The sequence below is a fragment of the Phyllobates terribilis genome, unplaced genomic scaffold (assembly GCF_046119375.1).
Source record: "Phyllobates terribilis strain yellow unplaced genomic scaffold, ASM4611937v1 Scaffold_70__1_contigs__length_7381418, whole genome shotgun sequence".
NCBI classification, from domain to species: Eukaryota; Metazoa; Chordata; class Amphibia; order Anura; family Dendrobatidae; genus Phyllobates; species Phyllobates terribilis.
The window spans coordinates 6,767,841-6,791,772 of NW_027362830.1; the positions used below are offsets into that span (position 1 = coordinate 6,767,841).

The window sequence follows — 23,932 nt, forward strand, 5'->3', positions numbered from 1 at the left end:
TATATAAGTAATATCCCCTGTGTGCCCCCATGTATTAGTAATGTCCCCTGTGTGCCCCCATGTATTAGTAATATCCCGTGTGCCCCATATATCAGTAATGTCCCCTGTGTGCCCCCATGTATTAGTAATGTCCCCTGTGTGCCCCCATGTATTAGTAATGTCCCCTGTGTGCCCCCATGTATTAGTAATGTCCCCTGTGTGCCCCCATGTATTAGTAATGTCCCCTGTGTGCCCCCATGTATTAGTAATGTCGCCTATGTGCCCCCATATATCAGTAATGTCCCCTGTGTGCCCCCATATATCACTAATGTCCCCTGTGTGCCCCCATATATCAGTAATACCCCCTGTGTGCCCCCATATATCAGTAATGCCCCCTGTGTACCCCCATATATCAGTAATGTCCCCTGTGTACCCCCATATATCAGTAATGTCCCCTGTGTGCCCATATATATCAGTAATGTCCCCTGTGTGCCCCCATATATCAGTAATACCCCCAGTGTACCCCCATATATCAGTAATGTCCCCTGTGTGCCCCCATATATCAGTAATGCCCCCTGTGTACCCCCGTATATCAGTAATGCCCCCTGTGTGCCCCCATATATAAGTAATGCCCCCTGTGTGCCCCCATGTATTAATGTCCCCTGTGTGCCCCCATGTATTAGTAATGTCCCCTGTGTGCCCCATATATCAGTAATGTCCCCTGTGTGCCCCCATGTATTAGTAATGCCCCCTGTGTGCCCCCATATATAAGTAATATCCCCTGTGTGCCCCCATGTATTAGTAATTTCGCCTATGTGCCCCCATATGTCATTAATGTCCCCTGTGTGCCCCCATATATCAGTAATGTCCCCTGTGTGCCCATATATATCGGTAATGTCTCCTGTGTGCCCCCATATATCGGTAATGTCCCCTGTGTGCCCACATATATCGGTAATGTCCCCTGTGTGCCCCCGTATATCAGTAATGTTCCCTGTGTGCCCTCATATATCAGTAATGTCCCCTGTGTGCCCCCATATATTAGTAATGTCCCCTGTGTGCCCCATATATCAGTAATACCCCCTGTGTGCCCCCATATATCAGTAATGTCACCTGTGTGCCCACAAAGATCAGTAATGTCCCCTGTGTGCCCCCATATATCAGTAATGTCCCCTGTGTGCCCCCATATATCAGTAATGTCCCCTGTGTGCCCACATATATCAGTAGTGTCCCCTGTTTGCCCCCATATATCAGTAATGCCCCCTGTGTGCCCCCATATATAAGTAATATCCCGTGTGCCCCCATATATCAGTAATGTCGCCTATGTGCCCCCATATATCAGTAATGCCCCCTGTGTGCCCCCATATATCAGTAATGTCCCCTGTGTGCCCCCATATATCAGTAATGTCCCCTGTGTGCCCCCATGTATTAGTAATGTCCCCTGTGTGCCCCCATGTATTAGTAATGTCCCCTGTGTGCCCCCATATATCAGTAATGTCCCCTGTGTGCCCCCATATATCAGTAATGTCCCCTGTGTGCCCCCATATATCAGTAATGTCCCCTGTGTACCCCCATATATCAGTAATGTCCCCTGTGTGCCCATATATATCAGTAATGTCCCCTGTGTGCCCATATATCAGTAATGCCCCCTGTGTACCCCCATATATCAGTAATGTCCCCTGTGTGCCCCCATATATCAGTAATGCCCCCTGTGTACCCCCGTATATCAGTAATGCCCCCTGTGTGCCCCCATATATAAGTAATGCCCCCTGTGTGCCCCCATGTATTAGTAATGTCCCCTGTGTGCCCCCATGTATTAGTAATGTCCCCTGTGTGCCCCATATATCAGTAATGTCCCCTGTGTGCCCCCATGTATTAGTAATGCCCCCTGTGTGCCCCCATATATAAGTAATATCCCCTGTGTGCCCCCATGTATTAGTAATGTCGCCTTTGTGCCCCCATATGTCATTAATGTCCCCTGTGTGCCCCCATATATCAGTAATGTTCCCTGTGTGCCCATATATATCGGTAATGTCTCCTGTGTGCCCCCATATATCGGTAATGTCTCCTGTGTGCCCCCATATATCAGTAATGTCCCCTGTGTGCCCCCGTATATCAGTAATGTCCCCTGTGTGCCCCCATATATCAGTAATGTCCCCTGTGTGCCCCCGTATATTAGTAATGTCCCCTGTGTGCTCCATATATCAGTAATACCCCCTGTGTGCCCCCATATATCAGTAATGTCACCTGTGTGCCCACATATATCAGTAATGTCCCCTGTGTGCCCCCATATATCAGTAATGTCCCCTGTGTGCCCCCATATATCAGTAATGTCCCCTGTGTGCCCACATATATCAGTAGTGTGCCCCCATATATCAGTAATGCCCCCTGTGTGCCCCCATATATAAGTAATATCCCCTGTGTGCCCCCATGTATTAGTAATGTCGCCTATGTGCCCCCATATATCAGTAATGCCCCCTGTGTGCCCCCATATATCAGTAATGTCCCCTGTGTGCCCCCATATATCAGTAATGCCCCGTGTGCCCCCATATATCAGTAATGCCCCCTGTGTGCCCCCATATATCAGTAATACCCCCTGTGTGCCCCCATATATCAGTAATGTCCCCTGTGTGCCCCCATATATCAGTAATGTCCCGTGTGCCCCCATATATTCGTAATGCCCCCTGTGTGCCCCCATATATCAGTAATGTCCCCTGTGTGCCCCCATATATCAGTAATGTCCCCTGTGTGCCCTCATATATCAGTAATGTCCCCTGTGTGCCCCATGTATCAGTAATGTCCCCTGTGTGCCCCATGTATCAGTAATGTCCCCTGTGTGCCCCATATATCAGTAATGTCCCCTGTGTGCCCCATATATCAGTAATGTGCCCTGTGTGCCCCCATATATCAGAAATGTCCCCTGTGTGCCCCCATATATCAGTAATGCCCCCTGTGTACCCCCGTATATCAGTAACGCCCCCTGTGTGCCCCCATATATAAGTAATATCCCCTGTGTGCCCCCATGTATTAGTAATGTCCCCTGTGTGCCCCCATGTATTAGTAATATCCCCTGTGTGCCCCATATATCAGTAATGTCCCCTGTGTGCCCCCATGTATTAGTAATGTCCCCTGTGTGCCCCCATGTATTAGTAATGTCCCCTGTGTGCCCCCATGTATTAGTAATGTCCCCTGTGTGCCCCCATGTATCAGTAATGTCCCCTGTGTGCCCCCATGTATTAGTAATGTCGCCTATGTGCCCCCATATATCAGTAATGTCCCCTGTGTGCCCCCATATATCAGTAATGTCCCCTGTGTGCCCCCATATATCAGTAATACCCCCTGTGTGCCCCCATATATCAGTAATGCCCCCTGTGTACCCCCATATATCAGTAATGTCCCCTGTGTACCCCCATATATCAGTAATGTCCCCTGTGTGCCCATATATATCAGTAATGTCCCCTGTGTGCCCATGTATATCAGTAATGTCCCCTGTGTGCCCCCATATATCAGTAATACCCCCAGTGTACCCCCATATATCAGTAATGTCCCCTGTGTGCCCCCATATATCAGTAATGCCCCCTGTGTACCCCCGTATATCAGTAATGCCCCCTCTGTGCCCCCATTTATAAGTAATGCCCCCTGTGTGCCCCCATGTATTAGTAATGTCCCCTGTGTGCCCCCATGTATTAGTAATGTCCCCTGTGTGCCCCATATATCAGTAATGTCCCCTGTGTGCCCCCATGTATTAGTAATGCCCGCTGTGTGCCCCCATATATAAGTAATATCCCCTGTGTGCCCCCATGTATTAGTAATTTCGCCTATGTGTCCCCATATGTCATTAATGTCCCCTGTGTGCCCCCATATATCAGTAATGTCCCCTGTGTGCCCATATATATCGGTAATGTCTCCTGTGTGCCCCCATATATCGGTAATGTCCCCTGTGTGCCCACATATATCGGTAATGTCCCCTGTGTGCCCCCGTATATCAGTAATGTTCCCTGTGTGCCCCCATATATCAGTAATGTCCCCTGTGTGCCCCCATATATTAGTAATGTCCCCTGTGTGCCCCATATATCAGTAATACCCCCTGTGTGCCCCCATATATCAGTAATGTCACCTGTGTGCCCACATATATCAGCAATGTCCCGTGTGCCCCCATATATCAGTAATGTCCCCTGTGTGCCCCCATATATCAGTAATGTCCCCTGTGTGCCCACATATATCAGTAGTGTCCCCTGTTTGCCCCCATATATCAGTAATGCCCCCTGTGTGCCCCCATATATAAGTAATATCCCCTGTGTGCCCCCATATATCAGTAATGTCGCCTATGTGCCCCCATATATCAGTAATGCCCCCTGTGTGCCCCCATATATCAGTAATGTCCCCTGTGTGCCCCCATATATCAGTAATGTCCCCTGTGTGCCCCCATGTATTAGTAATGTCCCCTGTGTGCCCCCATGTATTAGTAATGTCCCCTGTGTGCCCCCATGTATTAGTAATGTCCCCTGTGTGCCCCCATATATCAGTAATGTCCCCTGTGTGCCCCCATATATCAGTAATGTCCCCTGTGTGCCCCCATATATCAGTAATGCCCCCTGTGTACCCCCATATATCAGTAATGTCCCCTGTGTGCCCATATATATCAGTAATGTCCCCTGTTTGCCCATATATATCAGTAATGTCCCCTGTGTGCCCCCATATATCAGTAATGCCCCCTGTGTACCCCCATATATCAGTAATGTCCCCTGTGTGCCCCCATATATCAGTAATGCCCCCTGTGTACCCCCGTATATCAGTAATGCCCCCTGTGTGCCCCCATATATAAGTAATGCCCCCTGTGTGCCCCCATGTATTAGTAATGTCCCCTGTGTGCCCCATATATCAGTAATGTCCCCTGTGTGCCCCCATGTATTAGTAATGCCCCCTGTGTGCCCCCATATATAAGTAATATCCCCTGTGTGCCCCCATGTATTAGTAATGTCGCCTTTGTGCCCCCATATGTCATTAATGTCCCCTGTGTGCCCCCATATATCAGTAATGTCCCCTGTGTGCCCATATATATCGGTAATGTCTCCTGTGTGCCCCCATATATCGGTAATGTCCCCTGTGTGCCCCCATGTATCATTAATGTCCCCTGTGTGCCCATATATATCAGTAATGTCCCCTGTGTGCCCACATATATCAGTAATGTCCCCTGTGTGCCCCCATATATCAGTAATGCCCCCTGTGTGCCCCCATATATCAGTAATGTCCCCTGTGTGCCCCCATATATCAGTAATGCCCCCTGTGTGCCCCCATATATCAGTAGTGCCCGCTGTGTACCCCCATATATCAGTAATGCCCCCATTGTGCCCCCATATATCAGTAATGCCCCCTGTGTGCCCCATATATCAGTAATACCCCCTGTGTGCCCCCATATATCAGTAATGCCCCCTGTGTGCCCCCATATATCAGTAATACCCCCTGTGTGCCCCCATATATCAGTAATGCCCCCTGTGTGCCCACATATATCAGTAATGTCCCCTGTGTGCCCCCATATATCAGTAATACCCCCTGCGTGCCCCATATATCAGTAATGCCCCCTGTGTGCCCCCATATATCAGTAATAGCCCCTGTGTGCCCCCATATATCAGTAATGCCCCCTGTGTGCCCCCATATATCAGTAATACCCCCTGTGTGCCCCCATATATCAGTAATACCCCCTGTGTGCCCCCATATATCAGTAATGTCCCCTGTGTGCCCCCATATATCAGTAATGTCCCCTGTGTGCCCCCATATATCAGTAATGTCCCCTGTGTGCCCCCATATATCAGTAATGCCCCCTCTGTACCCCCGTATATCAGTAATGCCCCCTGTGTGCCCCCATATATAAGTAATATCCTCTGTGTGCTCCCATGTATTAGTAATGTCCCCTGTGTGCCCCATATATCAGTAATGTCCCCTGTGTGCCCCCATGTATTAGGAATGCCCCCTGTGTGCCCCCATATATAAGTAATATCCCTGTGTGCCCCCATGTATTAGTAATGTCGCCTATGTGCCCCCATATATCAGTAATGTCCCCTGTGTGCCCCCATATATCAGTAATGTCCCCTGTGTGCCCACATATATCAGTAATGTCTCCTGTGTGCCCCCATATATCAGTAATGTCCCCTGTGTGCCCACATATATCAGTAATGTCCCCTGTGTGCCCCCATATATCAGTAATGTCCACTGTGTGCCCACATATATCAGTAATGTCCCCTGTGTGCCCCCATATATCAGTAATACCCCCTGTGTGCCCCCATATATCAGTAATGCCCCCTGTGTGCCCACATATATCAGTAATGTCCCCTGTGTGCCCCCATATATCAGTAATACCCCCTGCGTGCCCCATATATCAGTAATGCCCCCTGTGTGCCCCCATATATCAGTAATAGCCCCTGTGTGCCCCCATATATCAGTAATGCCCCCTGTGTGCCCCCATATATCAGTAATACCCCCTGTGTGCCCCCATATATCAGTAATACCCCCTGTGTGCCCCCATATATCAGTAATGTCCCCTGTGTGCCCCCATATATCAGTAATGTCCCCTGTGTGCCCCCATATATCAGTAATGTCCCCTGTGTGCCCCCATATATCAGTAATGCCCCCTCTGTACCCCCGTATATCAGTAATGCCCCCTGTGTGCCCCCATATATAAGTAATATCCCCTGTGTGCTCCCATGTATTAGTAATGTCCCCTGTGTGCCCCATATATCAGTAATGTCCCCTGTGTGCCTCCATGTATTAGGAATGCCCCCTGTGTGCCCCCATATATAAGTAATATCCCTGTGTGCCCCCATGTATTAGTAATGTCGCCTATGTGCCCCCATATATCAGTAATGTCCCCTGTGTGCCCCCATATATCAGTAATGTCCCCTGTGTGCCCACATATATCAGTAATGTCTCCTGTGTGCCCCCATATATCAGTAATGTCCCCTGTGTGCCCACATATATCAGTAATGTCCCCTGTGTGCCCCCATATATCAGTAATGTCCACTGTGTGCCCACATATATCAGTAATGTCCCCTGTGTGCCCCCATATATCAGTAATACCCCCTGTGTGCCCCCATATATCAGTAATGTCCCCTGTGTGCCCCCATATATCAGTAATGTCCCCTGTGTGCCCCCATATATCAGTAATGTCCCCTGTGTGCCCCCATATATCAGTAATGTCCCCTGTGTGCCCCCATATATCAGTAATGCCCCCTGTGTGCCCCCATATATAAGTAATATCCCCTGTGTGCCCCCATATATCAGTAATGTCCCCTGTGTGCCCCCATATATCAGTAATGTCCCCTGTGTGCCCCCATGTATCAGTAATGTCCCCTGTGTACCCCCATATATCAGTAATGTCCCCTGTGTGCCCCATATATCAGTAATGCCCCCTGTGTGCCCCATATATCAGTAATGCCCCCCTGTGTGCCCCATATATCAGTAATGCCCCCTGTGTGCCCCCATATATCAGTAATACCCCCTGTGTGCCCCCATATATCAGTAATACCCCCTGTGTGCCCCCATATATCAGTAATGTCCCCTGTGTGCACCCATATATCAGTAATGTCCCCTGTGTGCCCCCATATATCAGTAATGTCCCCTTTGTGCCCCCATATATCAGTAATGTCCCCTGTGTGCCCCATGTATCAGTAATGTCCCCTGTGTGCCCCCATATATCAGTAATGTCCACTGTGTGCCCCATATATCAGTAATGCCCCCTGTGTGCCCCATATATCAGTAATGCCCCCCTGTGTGCCCCATGTATCAGTAATGTCCCCTGTGTGCCCCCATATATCAGTAATGTCCCCTGTGTGCCCCATGTATCAGTAATGCCGCCCTGTGTGCCTCATGTATCAGTAATGCCCCCTGTGTGCCCCCATATATCAGTAATGCCCCCTGTGTGCCCCCATGTATTAGTAATGTCGCCTATGTGCCCCCGTATATCAGTAATTCCCCCTGTGTGCCCCCATGTATTAGTAATGTTGCCTATGTGCTCCCATATATTAGTAATGTCCTCTGTTTGCGCCTGTATATCAGTAATGTCCCCTGTGTGCCCCCATATATCAGTAATGTCCCCTGTGTGCCCCCATATATCAGTAATGCCCCTGTGTGCCCCCATGTATTAGTAATGTTCCCTGTGTGCCCCCATATATTAGTAATGTCGCCTGTGTGCCCCCATATATTAGTAATGTCGCCTATGTGCCCCCATATATTAGTAATGTCGCCTATGTGCCCCCATTTGTATTATTATTATTATTTATATAGCTCCATTGATTCCATGGTGCAGTACATAAGGAGGGGTTACATACAAAATACAGATATCACTTACAGTAAACTAACAATGGTAGACGGGTACAGAGGGAGGAGGACCCTGCCCCTGCGGGCTTACATTCTACAGGAACGGGGGAGGAGACTGTCGGTTGCGGGGTTGCAGTCAGGGCTGTGGAGTCGGTAAGCCAAACCTGCGACTCCGACTCCTCAATTTCCGACTCCCACATATATTGTTTATATTTCGAGACTGATGAGTGCCGCCTTCATTTTCTTTTTTGCTGGATTATTACTTTTTGTATTTTGAGCAGAACATCACGTACCCTTGAATTTTGGTATATGTTCATGATAACAGGTGGATCTGTTCAAGTATCAACGAGGTGGTGCAGGAGCCTTTATACTTGAAATAATAAAATGTGTCTTCTGTTTTTTGCATGTTTTTTTTTCTTTTTACAAGAATTGTTGGCACCAATTTTTTCCTGGTATTTTTCTTGTAATATAGGAAAGCCTAACACCAGAAATAAGGCCCATAAAACACTGTACATGGAGACTTTGGTATCAAATAATTTCTATCCCCAGTGTTTGTGGAAGAAAAAAGTATTTCTAAATGCCTCAAACTTCTGTGTGTGAATCAGACATGAGATCTAACGTGATATAAGATTACAGTCTGGGGAAGACGGGAAACATTCATATAGACGGCCAGTGGTGATGTAGTCAGTGACGGACTGTGGCCAAATAGGTTTCTAAACCCATAGTAGAAGATGAAGATGTCGTCCTCATCATGAAGTAGTTAGTAGGGCTGTGGAGTCAGGAGTCGGTGTCCATTTTGGTGGAGTCGGAATCAGTATAAAATGGACCTACTCCAACTCCTAAAATAAATAATAAATTGGGTATAGTAGTTCAATGTATTTTGTGGGGAATATTTTTTCATAAGAATTTGGGAAAGTTATGAAATGTCCTATAAATGTCTGTCCTATTCCTGATCTAAGGGTTTAGTCTTCTAGCTGAGATGAATCTGTGCTACAGTAAAGTTATCACTTAAGCATGAGCCGTGTATGAGGGAGTCGTGGAGTCGGTATCATGGAAATTGAGGAGTTGGAGGTTTGGCTTTCCGACTCCACAGCCCTGGTAGTTAGTTCTTCTGTCAAGTGTAATGAATATCTTTCACGGGTGTGTCAGATGTGACAGGCAGCCGCCCTGCGGTTGGTTGCAGGAGATCTTTGTTTGGCATTACAGGCACCTTCTTAGATCTTTTTGACTCTAGGACCCAGCGGCTACCTTCCTGTTGCTAGTTAACACCCTGGCCTGGGTGTATAAATACTTTCACTTTGCTGTAGGGAGGTGCCGGTGATATTCACATGACCTTTTGTGAAGGCTTGGAGCAAGTGCAGTTCTTACTTCCTCTCTGGTGGGAAGAGGACATTTATGCAATCTCTCTGAAGTCGACTCAAGCTAAGCTACTTCCCCCGTGTCTGTCTCCCCTTGCTGTCTTTGGTGTTAGTGGGGACCGACTAGCGCTCATCCCTTTTTCGTTCCCTAGCCAGACCCTAGCTCTAGAGAGAGACAGGGTTTTAGGTTCCTGTTCGGTGATTGGTGAGCAACCAATATAGGGATCGTAGGGAAGGACAGGGTGATATCAGATCAGCCTAGGAGGTCTCCATCCTTTCTGTCCTTAGTGTCTGGGCTCCCTTCCCCTCATCTCTTCGTGTTGCACTTTGTCTTTCCTACACTGTGCGTGACAATATCTCCTGCAGTATTGCTAATGCCGATTCCAGTGTCAGTAAATGAGATGAGAATTAGCGTTATGGAAGATGAGTCTATGAGAAACGTGCTCAGCTGCAGATTCAGAGGAAGAAACTGCTTGTTGTCTGTGGCCCAAAATATATAGGTTTTATTACTAGATGTAAAGAAGAAAACTAAATACTGTAAAATAATAAATCTCATATGTTTCCCTTATTACACTGGATTTTTATGATATTACATCGGCTCATCATCTTCTCATTCAGGTCTTTACAGTATTGGATACTCTACTGAAGATCCTCTATATATGATTGAACCATCCAGGATGGACATGGACAGAGACAAGATGGCGGAGAGGATATTACACCTCACCCTAGAGATCCTCTTCCGGCTTACTGGAGAGGTGAGATTCTGATGACGTCACATTACATCATTCTTATCTATGGGAATAACAGATGGACAGAACTGGAGAGGTGAGGACTCTGGAAATGTCTGGAGTGAGATTTATTAATGTGTCTCTCCATAACCAGGATTACACAGTAGTGAAGAAGACCTCTAGTGAGCGCTGTCAGGACCCTGTGTCTGAGGGATGGGGAAGACCCCTGAGCCCAATCACGGGACCTCCACCTCACCCCCTGATACATGAGGACATCAATGACCAGAAGATCCTAGAACTCACCTACAAGATGATTGAGCTGCTGACTGGAGAGGTGACGCTGCTGGGAATGCTGGGACATTATACAGTAACGCTATGGAGGGATCGGGGGATGACGGTATCATTGTTGTGTCAGGTTCCTATAAGGTGTCAGGATGTCGCTGTCTATTTCTCCATGGAGGAGTGGGAGTATTTAGAAGGACGCAAAGATCTGTACAAGAACATCATAATGGAGGTTCCCCAGCCCCTCACATCACCAGGTAATAGACAGGACTAAATACACACGGCCTATAATTATCTGTATGTAAAGAATGAATTCAGACCCTGTATGTGTTTCCTCCAGATCCATCCAGTAAGAGGACAACACCAGAGAGATGTCCCCATCCTCTTCTTCCACTGGACTGTAAACAAGAAGATCCCAATGTTCCTCAGGATCATCAGGTAGATGGAGAGAAGGTGTCATGAGATCTCCCCTATGATGTGTAGACGGCTGTGAAGGTCTTGTGCTCAGTCTTGTTTTATCCACCAGTATTATATGTTTTATACTTGTGTAATGAGAACGGTGGAGATGGCAGGATTAGAGCTGATCCCAGATGTGACTTCTCCATCTGTCTGTGACTTTTACAATATTTGTTTCAGAGTGAAGATCTGACCCATATTAATACTACAGAGACATATGTGAGGGGTGATGAGCGGTGTAAAGAGGAGATTTCTACATATGACTACCCAGGTGAGTAGTGACCACTAGATGCAGAGAAGTCACAGATTCTTCTCAGTCACCGGCTGTGGCTTCTTTATCGGTGGTGTAGTCCGGCCGTATCACAATCGTGTGATCACCATTTTGCCTCTAGACCACAATATTCTCCTCCACCCAAAACTGTTCAAATGACTTTGGGCATTAAAAGCCCTTTTCTATAGAACTTTCAACTTGGAGGAGCCAGGAAGAATGAGCCGCTCCGGAGCTGCGCTCAGTGAGTGACAGAACACCGCTCCTGAGCTGCAGCTCTGGAGCGGCTTATTGTCCATGGCTCCTCTGCAGCAGCAGTCAGATGGATTACAGCGGGGAACACCTAGGAGAGGTGAGTACATGGATTTTATTATTTTATTCTTATTTTTACACAGGTGGACACTGGGAACAGACTACCACTACCCTCAGCATTGTCCCTGCTGGTGCTGATCACAGCACTGCCAGGAACCATGATGAGGGAAGTGTTCAGCGCCGGCGTTTGGGAACAGCGCTAACTAGCGCTGATTCCCAGGTGCCGTTATGTGTCACATGAATGACACATGGATGTCATTCGTGTGGTACATTTTGCGGACCGTGTGTCTGCAAAAAAACGGACTTGTCTCCGTGTGGCTCACACGGACATGCGGTCCGTGAAAACACACTAACATGTGCACAGACCCATTCTGCGTGTGTCAGTGTCTCTGGTACATGTGGAAACTGTCACCACTTGTACCGGAGATAATGACATGTGAAAGAGCCCTAAGTAAGGCGGGCACCATCCAGAGATCAACCTATGCATATAATACAATATACCAAAGAGAAGATGTGCAAAAAATAGGGATCACTTTAACCCCTTAAGGACGGAGCCAATTATGTCCTTAATGACCAGGCCAAATTTTACAATTCTGACCAGTGTCACTTTGTGGTAATAACTCTGGAACGCTTCAACGGATCCCCCTGATTCTGAGAATGTTTGTTTTTTCGTGACATATTGTCCTTCATGATTGTGGTAAAATTTCTTCGTTATCACTTACGTTTACTTGTGAAAAAAAACGGAAATTTGTAGAAAATTTAGAAAATTTTGCAATTTTCAAACTTTGAATTTTTATGTCCTTAAATCAGAGAGATATGTCACACAAAATATTTAATAAATAACATTTCCCACATGTCTACTTTACATCAGCACAATTTTGGAGCCAAAATTTTGTTTTGTTAGGAAGCTATAAGGGTTAAAAGTTGACCAACGATTTCTAATTTTTCCAACAAAATTTACAAAACCATTTTTTTAGGGACCACATCACATTTAAAGTGATTTTTAGGGGTCTTTATGACAGAAAATACCCAAAAGTGACACTATTCTAAAAACTGCACCCCTCAAAACCACATTCAAGAAGTTTATTAACCCTTCAGGTGCTTCACAGGAATTTTTGGAATGTGGAAGAAAATAATGAACATTTAACTTTTTTTCACAAAAATGTTACTTTATTTTTACAAGGGTAACAGGAAAAAATGGACCACAAAATTTGTTGTGCAATTTCTACTGAGTAAGTCGATACCCGATATGCGGGGGAAAACCACTGTTTGGGCGCATGGCAGGGTTCAGAAGGGAAGTGAGTGACATGCTTGAGTCCCCGCCCACATGTTTCACGGTTGTTAGACACCCCAAAAAAAACATGCAGGGATTGCTCTTGTATGGCAGGCAATCCCTGCATGATTTTTTGGCTGTTTCATAACCGCAAAACATATGGGGCGGAGACTTGAGCATGTCACCCGAGCACCTGCGATACTCTGTGCAAACTCAAGTAGCAAGCACTTGCACTCAACACTAGTTGCCATATCATCATCATTTTTTTTCTTTACTTTTGAAAAAATCACAGCCACAGCCCCAACCCCAACACAGCCCCAGCCCCAACACAGCCCCAGCCTCAACACAGCCCCAGCCTCAACACAGCCCCAGCCTCAACACAGCCCCAACCTCAACACAGCCCCAGCCTCAACACAGCCCCAGCCTCAACACAGCCCCAGCCCCAACACTGCCCCAGCCTCAACACAGCCCCAGCCTCAACACAGCCCCAGCCCCAACACAGCCCCAGCCTTTTCACAGCCCCAGCCCCAACACAGCCCCAGCCCCAACACAGCCCCAGCCTCAACACAGCCCCAGCCTCAACACAGCCCCAACCTCAACACAGCCCCAGCCTCAACACAGCCCCAGCCTCAACACAGCCCCAGCCTCAACACAGCCCCAGCCTCAACACAGTCCCAGCCTCAACACAGCCCCAGCCCCAACACTGCCCCAGCCTCAACACAGCCCCAACACAGCCCAGCCCCGCCACAGTCCCATCCCCAACACAGCCACAGCCCCAACCCTATCCTGAGGGATCCATTCACTACAATGAGGCAGCAGAGTTACTTTGGACTCCCTCTGGCCTCTGTTTAGCGGTGTCCTTTTTTCCGAAGTTCACAAAACTGTGGCCGACGGCACTTTTATGCACGCCTAATAAAAAGACAGACACCGTGAGATCACAGGCCAGACGGCGTCTACGGTGCCTCCATCTGCCTCATTACAGGGAATCTTCTGCCGGGGGTTCCGTATTTCAGAGATTTACATGGAAACCCCGGTGTAAGTGCTCAGCGTAGAGCGCAGGATAAATGTGAGCCGAGCCATACTGCGATCTTTGGGAGGCAGAATGAACAATTCAGCAGCAGGTGAAGAATTGGTTTTCCTCGTGCGGTATAAGTGATTAGACGACCTTATTCTTTAGATCGGTGCGATTGCACCGATACCAGATTTATATCGGGTTTTTATGATTGGCAGCTGTCACACACTAAAAGACACTTTTTTTGTTGTTGCAAAGACTAGTTTTTGCATCACCATATTTTGAGAGCTATAATTTTTCCATATTTTGGCTGAAAGAGTCATGTGATGGCTTGTTTTTTGCGGGATGAGTTGACGTTGTTATTGGTGCTATTTTCAGGCACGTGACATTTTTTGATCGCTTTCTATTCCGATTTTTGGGAGGCAGAATAAACAAAAACCAACAATTCAGGAATTGATTTTTTTTGTTATTTTTTTATGCCATTCCGCATGTGGTAAAATTGATAAGGCAGCGTTATTCTTCGGATCAGTATGTTTTGACACTTTTACACAAAACTATTTTGTAGAAAAAAGATTTTTTTTGCATCTCTTTATTCTGAGAGCTATAACTTTTTATTTTTCGGCTGATGGAGCTGTTTGGTGTCTTGTTTTTTGCAGGACAAGATGACGTTTTCAGCGGTACCATTTTTATTTACATTCGTCATTTTGATCGAGTTTTATTCCACTTTTTGTTCGGCGGTATGATGATAAAGCAGCGTTTTTTTATTTGTTTTTTATTTTATTTTTTTTACCGTGTTCACTAAAGAGTTTAACTAGTGGGACAGTTTTATTGATCAGGTCGTTCTGGATGTGGCGATACCAAATATGTGTTCTTTTATTGTTTATTTTTTCATAATATATATTTGTGGTATAATATATATTATACCAAATATGTGTTCTTTTATTGTTTATTTTTTCATAATATATATTTGTGGTATAATATATATTATTGTTTTTGGATTATTATTCTTTTCATTTTTTTAAAAAAATATTTTTACTATATATATATTTTTTTTTTACTTTCTTTCACTTTTTTACTTTGTCCCACTATGGGACTTTCATTTTTTGCAGGCTGATCGTTTATATAACTATGCGGGCTGTCAGCGCTGCACTGACACAACTTAGTTAGATCATGCACTGCGCACGATCTAACTAACTTGCTGGTGCAAGTTCACGTAAGGGCTGCATGAAGCGGTCACCAACCAGCATGGGTATGTACACAGAAGGCTATTATGTTCGTGTAGGGTGTGTGAAGAGATGATATGAGTGTCCTGGTTTTGAAGAAAATTTTGTATGGCAAAACAGGGACAGTTTAAGTAGAAATCTTGAAAAATAGCAAATTCAAGGACATTTTATTCAAAAATAATAATTGGTTTTATTTTTGGCAGATGACTGTACCAGGAGATCAGAGGGACAGCTGACATCTTCAATTTTTAAATCAGATGATCTTGAGATCCCACAGGATACAATTGAAGTGAATGCCATTACTCCAGATATCCCATCATCCCTTCACAGCAAAGATCTGTCATCTGATCCTTTGAAACAAGTCCTGACTTCTGATTCATTACCGACTACTAAGGAAAATCAAAGTCGCAAAATAAGCATTAAAAAACAAACTGCTCCTAATGCAAAGAATCAATTTTCACATTCAGAATATGGAAATAATTTTCCCCTCGAAAAGTCTTTTCTTAAACATCAAAATATTCACACAGCGGAGAATAGATTTTCTTGTTCCAAGTGTGGGAGATGTTTTAACCAGAAATCAAATCTTGTTAGGCACCAGAGAACTCACACAGGGGAGAAGCCTTTTTCATGTTCAGAATGTGGGAAATGTTTTGTAGATAAATCAAATCTTTTTACACATCAAAGAATTCACACAGGGGAGAAGCCATTTTCATGTTCAGAATGTTGCAAATGTTTTAACCAGAAATCACTTCTTGATAGCCACATGAGAACCCACACAGGGGAGAAGCCATTTTCCTGTTCAGAATGTGGAAAATGTTATAGACAGAAATCAGGTTTTATCAGACATTCTAAAACTCACACAGGGGAGAAGCCTTTTTCATGTTCAGAATGTGGGAAATGTTTTTTAGATAAATCAACTCTTTTTAACCATCAAAGAACTCACACAGGGGAGAAGCCATTTTCATGTTCAGAATGTGGGAAATGTTTTAACCGGAAAGATCATCTTAATATCCACCAGAGAACCCACACAGGGAAGAAGCCTTTTTCATGTTCAGAATGTGGGAAATATTTTACAGAAAAATCATATTTTGTTCAGCACCAGAGAACTCACACAGGAGAGAATCCTTTTTCTTGTTCAGAATGTGGGAAATGTTTTATCCTGAAATCGATTCTTGTCATGCACCAAAAAAACTCACACAAGGGAGAAGCCTTTTTCATGTTCAGAATGTGGGAAATGTTTTAACCGGAAAGATCATCTAGATATCCACCAGAGAACTCACACAGGGAAGAAGCCTTTTTCATGTTCAAAATGTGGCAAATGTTTTACCCGGAAAGTGAATTTTAATATCCATCAGAGAAGTCACACAAAGGAGAAGGCTATTTCATGTCCTTAATGTGGGAAATGTTTTACATGGAAATCAACTCTTGATAAACATCAAGTCACACAGGGGAGAAGCCTTTTTCATGTTCAGAATGTTGGAAATGTTTTAACCAAAAATTGTATCTTAAAGGTGTCGTCCTCTACTAGGACAACCCCTTGTCATCCCCCATGTTTCGCTACAATTAAAACTAAAACTGAGCTCCTGTGTCGGCACCATTCCAGCGGTGTCAGGACTCGCGTTCTCGTGGCTAATGTGAGGTTGTTACATCACACGAGCCTTGCACCCAATCAGCGCCGACTTCACTGTCCCCATCTGCAGACGTATTAACCCCTTAACCCCTGAGGGTGGTTTGCACGTTAATGACCAGGCCAATTTTTACAATTCTGACCACTGTCACTTTATGAGGTAATTACTCTGGAACGCTTCAACGGATCCCCCTGATTCTGAGATTGTTTTTTCGTGACATATTATACTTCATGATTGTGGTAAAATTTCTTCATATCACTTCCGTTTATTTGTGAAAAAAATGGAAATTTGGTGAAAATTGTGAAAATTTAGCAATTTTCAAAATTTTAATTTTTATGCCCTTAAATCAGAGAGATATGTCACACAAAATACTTAATAAATAACATTTCCCACATGTCTACTTTACATCAGCACAATTTTGGAACAAAAATTTATTTTTGTTAGGGTGCTATAAGGGTTAAAAGTTGACCAGCGATTTCTCATTTTTCCAATAAAATTTACGAAACCATTTTTTTAGGGACCACATCACATTTGAAGTCACTTTGAGAGGTCTTTATGACAGAAAATACCCAAAAGTGACACCATTCTAAAAACTGCACCCCTCAAGGTGCTCAAAACCATATTCAAGAACTTTATTAACCCTTCAGGTGCTTCACAGGAATTTTTTGAATGTGGAAGAAAAAAATGAACATTTAACTTATTTCACAAAAATGTTACTTTAGACCCAATTTTTCTTTATTTTCGCAGGGGTAACAAGAAAAAATGGACCCCAAATTTGTTGTGCAATTTCCCCTGGGCACACAGATACCTCATATGTGGGGAAAAACCACTGTTTGGGCGCACGGCAGGGCTCGGAAGGGAAGGAGCGCCATTTGACTTTTTGATTGTAAAATTTGCTTGAATAATTAGCGGACGCCATGTTGCGTTTGGAGAGCCACTGATGTGCCTAAACATTGGAGCTCCCCCACAAGTGACCTAATTTGGGAAACTAGACCCCCCAAGGCACCTATCTAGATGCATAGTGAGCACTTGGAACCCCCAAGTGCTTCACAAATTGATTCGTAAAACTGAAAAAGTATTTTTTTTCCACTTTTTCATTTTTACGAATCAATTTGCGAAGGCTGTCAGCGCTGGACAGGGAGAAGATAGTTTGGAGATGCACTGCGCATGTCCAAAAAATCTTCCTGCTGTCGTCATGACAACATCTGTGTCACCAGACATCGGGTCGTCATGGCAACATCCTGGAAGCCACAGCAGACAGCGCTGGAGGCCAGAAGAGGAGGTGAGTATCTGCGATCACCTCCCCTTGCCACCGCAATGCTGCGATCGACTTCAATCGCAGCATTGCGGGGGTTAATGTGCTGGGAGCGGTGCGGGACCGCTCCCTGCACATAGTACCGGGTGTCAGCTGTCACAATCAGCTGACACCCGGCGGCGATCGCGCCCGCACAGCCTGTGTGCGTGCGCGATCGCAATGACGTACTAATACGGGTCTGGCTCTTAAGTCCCAGGGCACAGACGCGTATTAGTACGTCTAATGTTAAGGGGTTAAACATCAACAGGAAGCCAGGGGTGCGACTAGTCTCTGACTTCGTCTTAATGTTCAATTTGTCCAAAGGTGGGGACAGTGATGCCAGCACTGATTGAGCGCAGGGCTCACATTACATAGCAATCTCACATGAGCCTTGGGGACGCAAGTGCCAACACCGCTGAAGCGGCACCAGCATTGGAGGTCTGCATAAGTGTTTTTATTTTAACAGAACCAAACATGTAGTGGACAACCCCTTTAAATTTCAAAAATACTACACAGAAGTTGTTATACCTAGAGTGTGAAAAATTAAGTACTGGAAAATCATACTTTGTTGACCATGAAATATAATTCAGATGGGGAGAATCTATATACGTTATTGACAAATTGTACAAAAACATAAAGGACAGTCATATAATTAAATGAGAAGGGGAAATTACTTTAGAACTTACCTTATTTTTGGACTATAAAACACACTTTTAGTATGAAAAAATCTTGCTAATAAGTGATTGCATGTTATAGATTGGAGGCTGCTTCCTGTGACAGAGGAGAACGCTGAGACAGTGTTGTTCCTGATAACTGAGAGAACTGCTCACCTCCAGCCCCACACTTATCTAACTGATTAGTGCAGAGCAGGAGAGGAAGGTTCCGGGACCTGCACAGAGGCTGCACATCCTGAGTGAGCCTCTGAAGAACTTTTCACCCAACTAGCTCAAGGATCTTTCCGATTATCTAATCATTCACATACACTGTATTTGCAGTTCCTTCCAGGTTATGTGCATATGTAGGAGAATTGTGTAAATGTGCATGTGTAGCAGAGCTGTGTATGTAAATGTTCGTATGTAGCAGAGCTGTGTGTATGTAAATGTTTATATGTAGCAGAGCTGTATATGTATGTAAATGTGTATATGTAGCAGAGCTGTATATCTATGTAAATGCATATGAAGTAGAGCTGTGTGTGTGTATGTAAATGTGGGTATGTAGCAGAGCTGTGTGTGTAGCAGAGTAGTGTATATGTAATTGTGCATATGTAACAGAGCTCTGTGTGTATGTAAATGTGCATATGTAGTAGAGTTATGTGTGTATGTAAATGTGGGTATGTAGCAGAGTTGTGTATGTATGTAAATGTGCAAATGTAGCAGACTGCGACCAGGCAAATGCCCACAGAAAAAAGCCCACAGCCATAATTGCCCACAAGGAAAGTTGCCCACATGGAAAATTGGCCTCAAAGAAAATTGCCCACACGGAAAACACAGTGATATCTCTGAGTAAAGATAATGTAGTAGATGTCACCTGCAGTCCTATTTAACACAAACGATAACACAGCGATACCTTTGTGAGTACAGATTGCAGTAATAGCAATCCTCTGGATCACACTGCTTGCTAGCTTTTCCTGAACTCCGCGTGTGCTGGGCTTTTGGGAGGAGTAAACAGGAGTTAGGTAGAATCAGTGAGTGATGCGACCAGACTGTAACTATCTATTGATAATGACAGACTGGTGCAAATATTTTTCAAAATAGATCTTCATAATTTTTGCGCTAGATCAACCCAAAATCACAAGTTAACCCCTTAAGCCCCGCGGGTGGTTTGCACGTTAATGACCGGGCCAATTTTTACAATTCTGACCACTGTCACTTTATGAGGTAATTACTCTGGAACGCTACAACGGATCCCCCTGATTCTGAGACTGTTTTTTCGTGACATATTGTACTTCATGATTGTGGAAAAATTTCTTCGATATCACTTGCGTTTATTTGTGAAAAAAACGGAAATTTGGCGAAAATTTTGCAATTTTCAAAATTTGAATTTATAAGCCCTGAAATCAGAGCGATATGTCACACAAAACAGTTAATAAATAACATTTCCCACATGTTTACTTTACATCAGCACAATTTTGGAACCAAAATTTTTTTTTGTTAGGGAGCTATAAGGGTTAAAAGTTGACCAGCGATTTCTCATTTTTACAACAAAATTTCTAAAACCATTTTTTTAGGGACCACATCACATTTGAAGTCACTTGGAGAGGTCTTTATGACAGAAAATACCCAAAAGTGACACCATTCTAAAAACTGCACCCCTCAAGGTGCTCAAAACCACATTCAAGAACTTTATTAACCCTTCAGGTGCTTCACAGGAATTTTTTGAATGTGGAAGAAAAAAATGAACATTTAACTTTTTTCACAAAAATGTTACTTTAGACCCAATTTTTTTTATTTTCACAGGGGTAACAAGAAAAAATGGACCCCAAAATTTGTTGTGCAATTTCCCCTGGGCACGCAGATACCCAATATTTGGGAAAAACCACTGTTTGGGCGCACGGCAGGGCTCGGAAGGGAAGGAGCGCCATTTGACTTTTTGATTGTAAAATTTGCTTGAATAATTAGCGGACGCCATGTTCTGTTTGGAGGGCCCCTGTGTGCCCAAACTTTGGAGCGCCCCCACAAGTGACCCCATTTTGGAAACGACCCCCCAAGGCACCTTTATAGATGCATAGTGAGCACTTGGAACCCCCAGGTGCTTCACAAATTGATTCGTAAAAATGAAAAAGTGAAAAAAAAAACACTTTTTCATTTTTACGAATCAATTTGTGAAGCACCTAGGGGTTCCAAGTGCTCACTATGCATCTAGATAGGTGCCTTGAGGGGTCTAGTTTCCAAAATGGGGTCACTTGTGGGGGAGCTCCAATGTTTGGGCACACAGGGACTCTCTAAATACAACATGGTATCCGCTAACAAATTGAATGGAAAATCGGCTCAAATTGTTAGCGGACACCACATTGCGTTTGGAGAGCCCCTCTGTGCCCAAACTTTAGAGCTCCCCTATAAGTGACCCCATTTTGGAAACTAGACCCCCCAAGGCACCTTTATAGATGCATAGTGAGCACTTGGAACCCCCAGGTGCTTCACAAATTGATTCGTAAAAATGAAAAAGTGAAAAAAAAAACACTTTTTCATTTTTACGAATCAATTTGTGAAGCACCTAGGGGTTCCAAGTGCTCACTATGCATCTAGATAGGTGCCTTGGGGGGTCTAGTTTCCAAAATGGGGTCACTTGTGGGGGAGCTCCAATGTTTGGGCACACAGGGACTCTCTAAATGCAACATGGTATCCGCTAACAAATTGAATGGAAAATCGGCTCAAATTGTTAGCGGACACCACATTGCGTTTGGAGAGCCCCTCTGTGCCCAAACTTTGGAGCTCCCCCACAAGTGACCCCATTTTGGAAACTAGACCCCCAAGGCACCTTTCTAGATGCATAGTGAGCACTTGGAACCCCCAGGTGCTTCACAAATTGATTCGTAATAATGAAAAAGTGAAAAAAAAAACACTTTTTCATTTTTATGAATCAATTTGTGAAGCACCTGGGGTTCCAAGTGCTCACTATGCATCTAGATAGGTGCCTTGGGGGGTCTAGTTTCCAAAATGGGGTCACTTGTGGGGGAGTTCCAATGTTTGGGCACACAGGGGCTCTCCAAACGCAACATAATATCCGCTAACAATTTGAGCCGACAATTTGTTAGCGGATATCATGTTGCATTTGGAGAGTCCCTGTGTGCCCAAACATTGGAGCTCCCCCACAAGTGACCCCATTTTGGAAACTAGACCCCCCAAGGCACCTATCTAGATTCATAGTGAGCACTTGGAACCCCAGGTGCTTCACAAATTGATTCATAAAAATGAAAAAGTGTTGTTTTTTTTTCACTTTTTCATTATTACGAATCAATTTGTGAAGCACCTGGGTGTTCCAAGTGCTCACTATGCATCTAGAAAGGTGCCTTGAGGGGTCTAGTTTCCAAAATGGGGTCACTTGTGGGGGAGCTCCAAAGTTTGGGCACAGAGGGGCTCTCCAAACGCAATGTGGTGTCCGCTAACAATTTGAGCCGATTTTCCATTCAATTTGTTAGCGGATACCATGTTGCATTTAGAGAGTCCCTGTGTGCCCAAACATTGGAGCTCCCCCACAAGTGACCCCATTTTGGAAACTAGACCCCCCAAGGCACCTTTCTAGATGCATAGTGAGCACTTGGAACCCCCAGGTGCTTAACAAATTGATTCGTAAAAATGAAAAAGTGAAAAAAAAAACACTTTTTCATTTTTATGAATCAATTTGTGAAGCACCTGGGGTTCCAAGTGCTCACTATGAATCTAGATAGGTGCCTTGGGGGGTCTAGTTTCCAAAATGGGGTCACTTGTGGGGGAGCTCCAATGTTTGGGCACACAGGGACTCTCCAAATGCAACATGATATCCGCTAACAATTTGAGCCGATTTTCCATTCAATTTGTTAGCGGACACCATGTCGCGTTTGGAGAGCCCGTGATGTGCCTAAACAGTGGAGCTCCCCCACAAGTGTCCCCATTTTGGAAACTATACCCCTCAAGGATTTTATTAAGGTGTATAGTGAACATTTTGAACCCAGAGGTACGGCACAGAATTTGTTTACATTAGGTCATCATATTGAATAAGTTGTCATTATTCTTGAGCGCAAGTGCTCGCTACTTGAGTTTGCATCAGGTACTCAGATATGCACCATGTACAGCGTGTGCTTGAGTGACATGCTCGAGTCCCTGCTCCGCATGTTTCATGGTTATTAGACACCCAAAAAAAACATGCGGGGATCGCTCGTGCATGGCAGGCAATCCCCGTAAAGTTTTTTGGCCGCGAAGCATATGGGGCCGAGACTCGAGCATGTCACTCAAATACCCACGATACTCAATGCATACCAGAGCACCCGATGCAAACTCAAGTAGCGAGCACTTGCTCTCAACACTAGTCGCCATATCGTCATCTTTTTTTCTTACTTTTGAAAAAAATCCCAACCCCAGCCCTAACCCTAGCACAACCCTAGCCCTAGCACAACCCTAGCCCTAGCACAACCCTAGCCCCAGCACAACCCTAGCCCCAGCACAACCCTAGCCCCAGCACAACCCTAGCCCCAGCACAACCCTAGCCCCAGCACAATCCTAGCCCCAGCACAACCCTAGCCCCAAACCCAGCCCTAACCCTAGCCCAATCCTAACCCAAGAGTTTATTTTTGACGCCGTTCCTTGTGCGGTATAAGTGATTAGACGACTTTATTCTTCGGGTCGGTGTGATTACAGCAATGCCAGAATCATATGGGGTTTTTATGACTGACAGCTGTCACACACCTAAAGACGCATTTTTTGTAAAATCTAGTTTTTGCATCGCCATATTTTGAGAGCTATAATTTTTCCAGATTTTGGCAGACAGTCATGTGACGGCTCGTTTTTTGCGGGATGACTTGACGTTGTTATTGGTGCAATTTTCAGGCACGTGACATTTTTTGATCGCTTTCTATTCCGATTTTTGGGAGGCAGAATAAACAAAAACCAACAATTCAGGAATTGTTTTTTTTTTTTTTTTTATTCTGTTCCGCGTGTGGTAAAATTGATGAGGTAGCTTTATTCTTCGGGTCAGTACGTTTACAGCGGTACCACATTTGTATCATTTTTCTATGTTTTGGCGCTTATACACAATAAAAGCTATTTTATAGAAAAAAAGATTTTTTAGCATTGCTTTATTCTGAGAGCTATAACTTTTTTATTTTTCGGCTGAT

General features: G+C 44.7%; 1 protein-coding gene across 1 annotated transcript in view; it reads left to right on the forward strand.

Annotated features, from left to right (window-relative positions):
* The window catches only part of LOC141194390 (uncharacterized), a 62,809-nt gene extending 46,144 nt beyond the window's left edge, over positions 1-16,665 (forward strand). Inside the window, exons 2-6 of the mRNA XM_073662295.1 lie at positions 10,266-10,402; positions 10,530-10,914; positions 10,998-11,095; positions 11,294-11,384; positions 15,405-16,665. Coding sequence (XP_073518396.1) covers positions 10,266-10,402; positions 10,530-10,914; positions 10,998-11,095; positions 11,294-11,384; positions 15,405-16,444 — 1,751 coding nt within the window. The 3' untranslated portion in view covers positions 16,445-16,665. The remainder of the gene's footprint in view (positions 1-10,265; positions 10,403-10,529; positions 10,915-10,997; positions 11,096-11,293; positions 11,385-15,404) is intronic.
* The last annotated feature ends 7,267 nt before the right edge of the window (positions 16,666-23,932 follow it).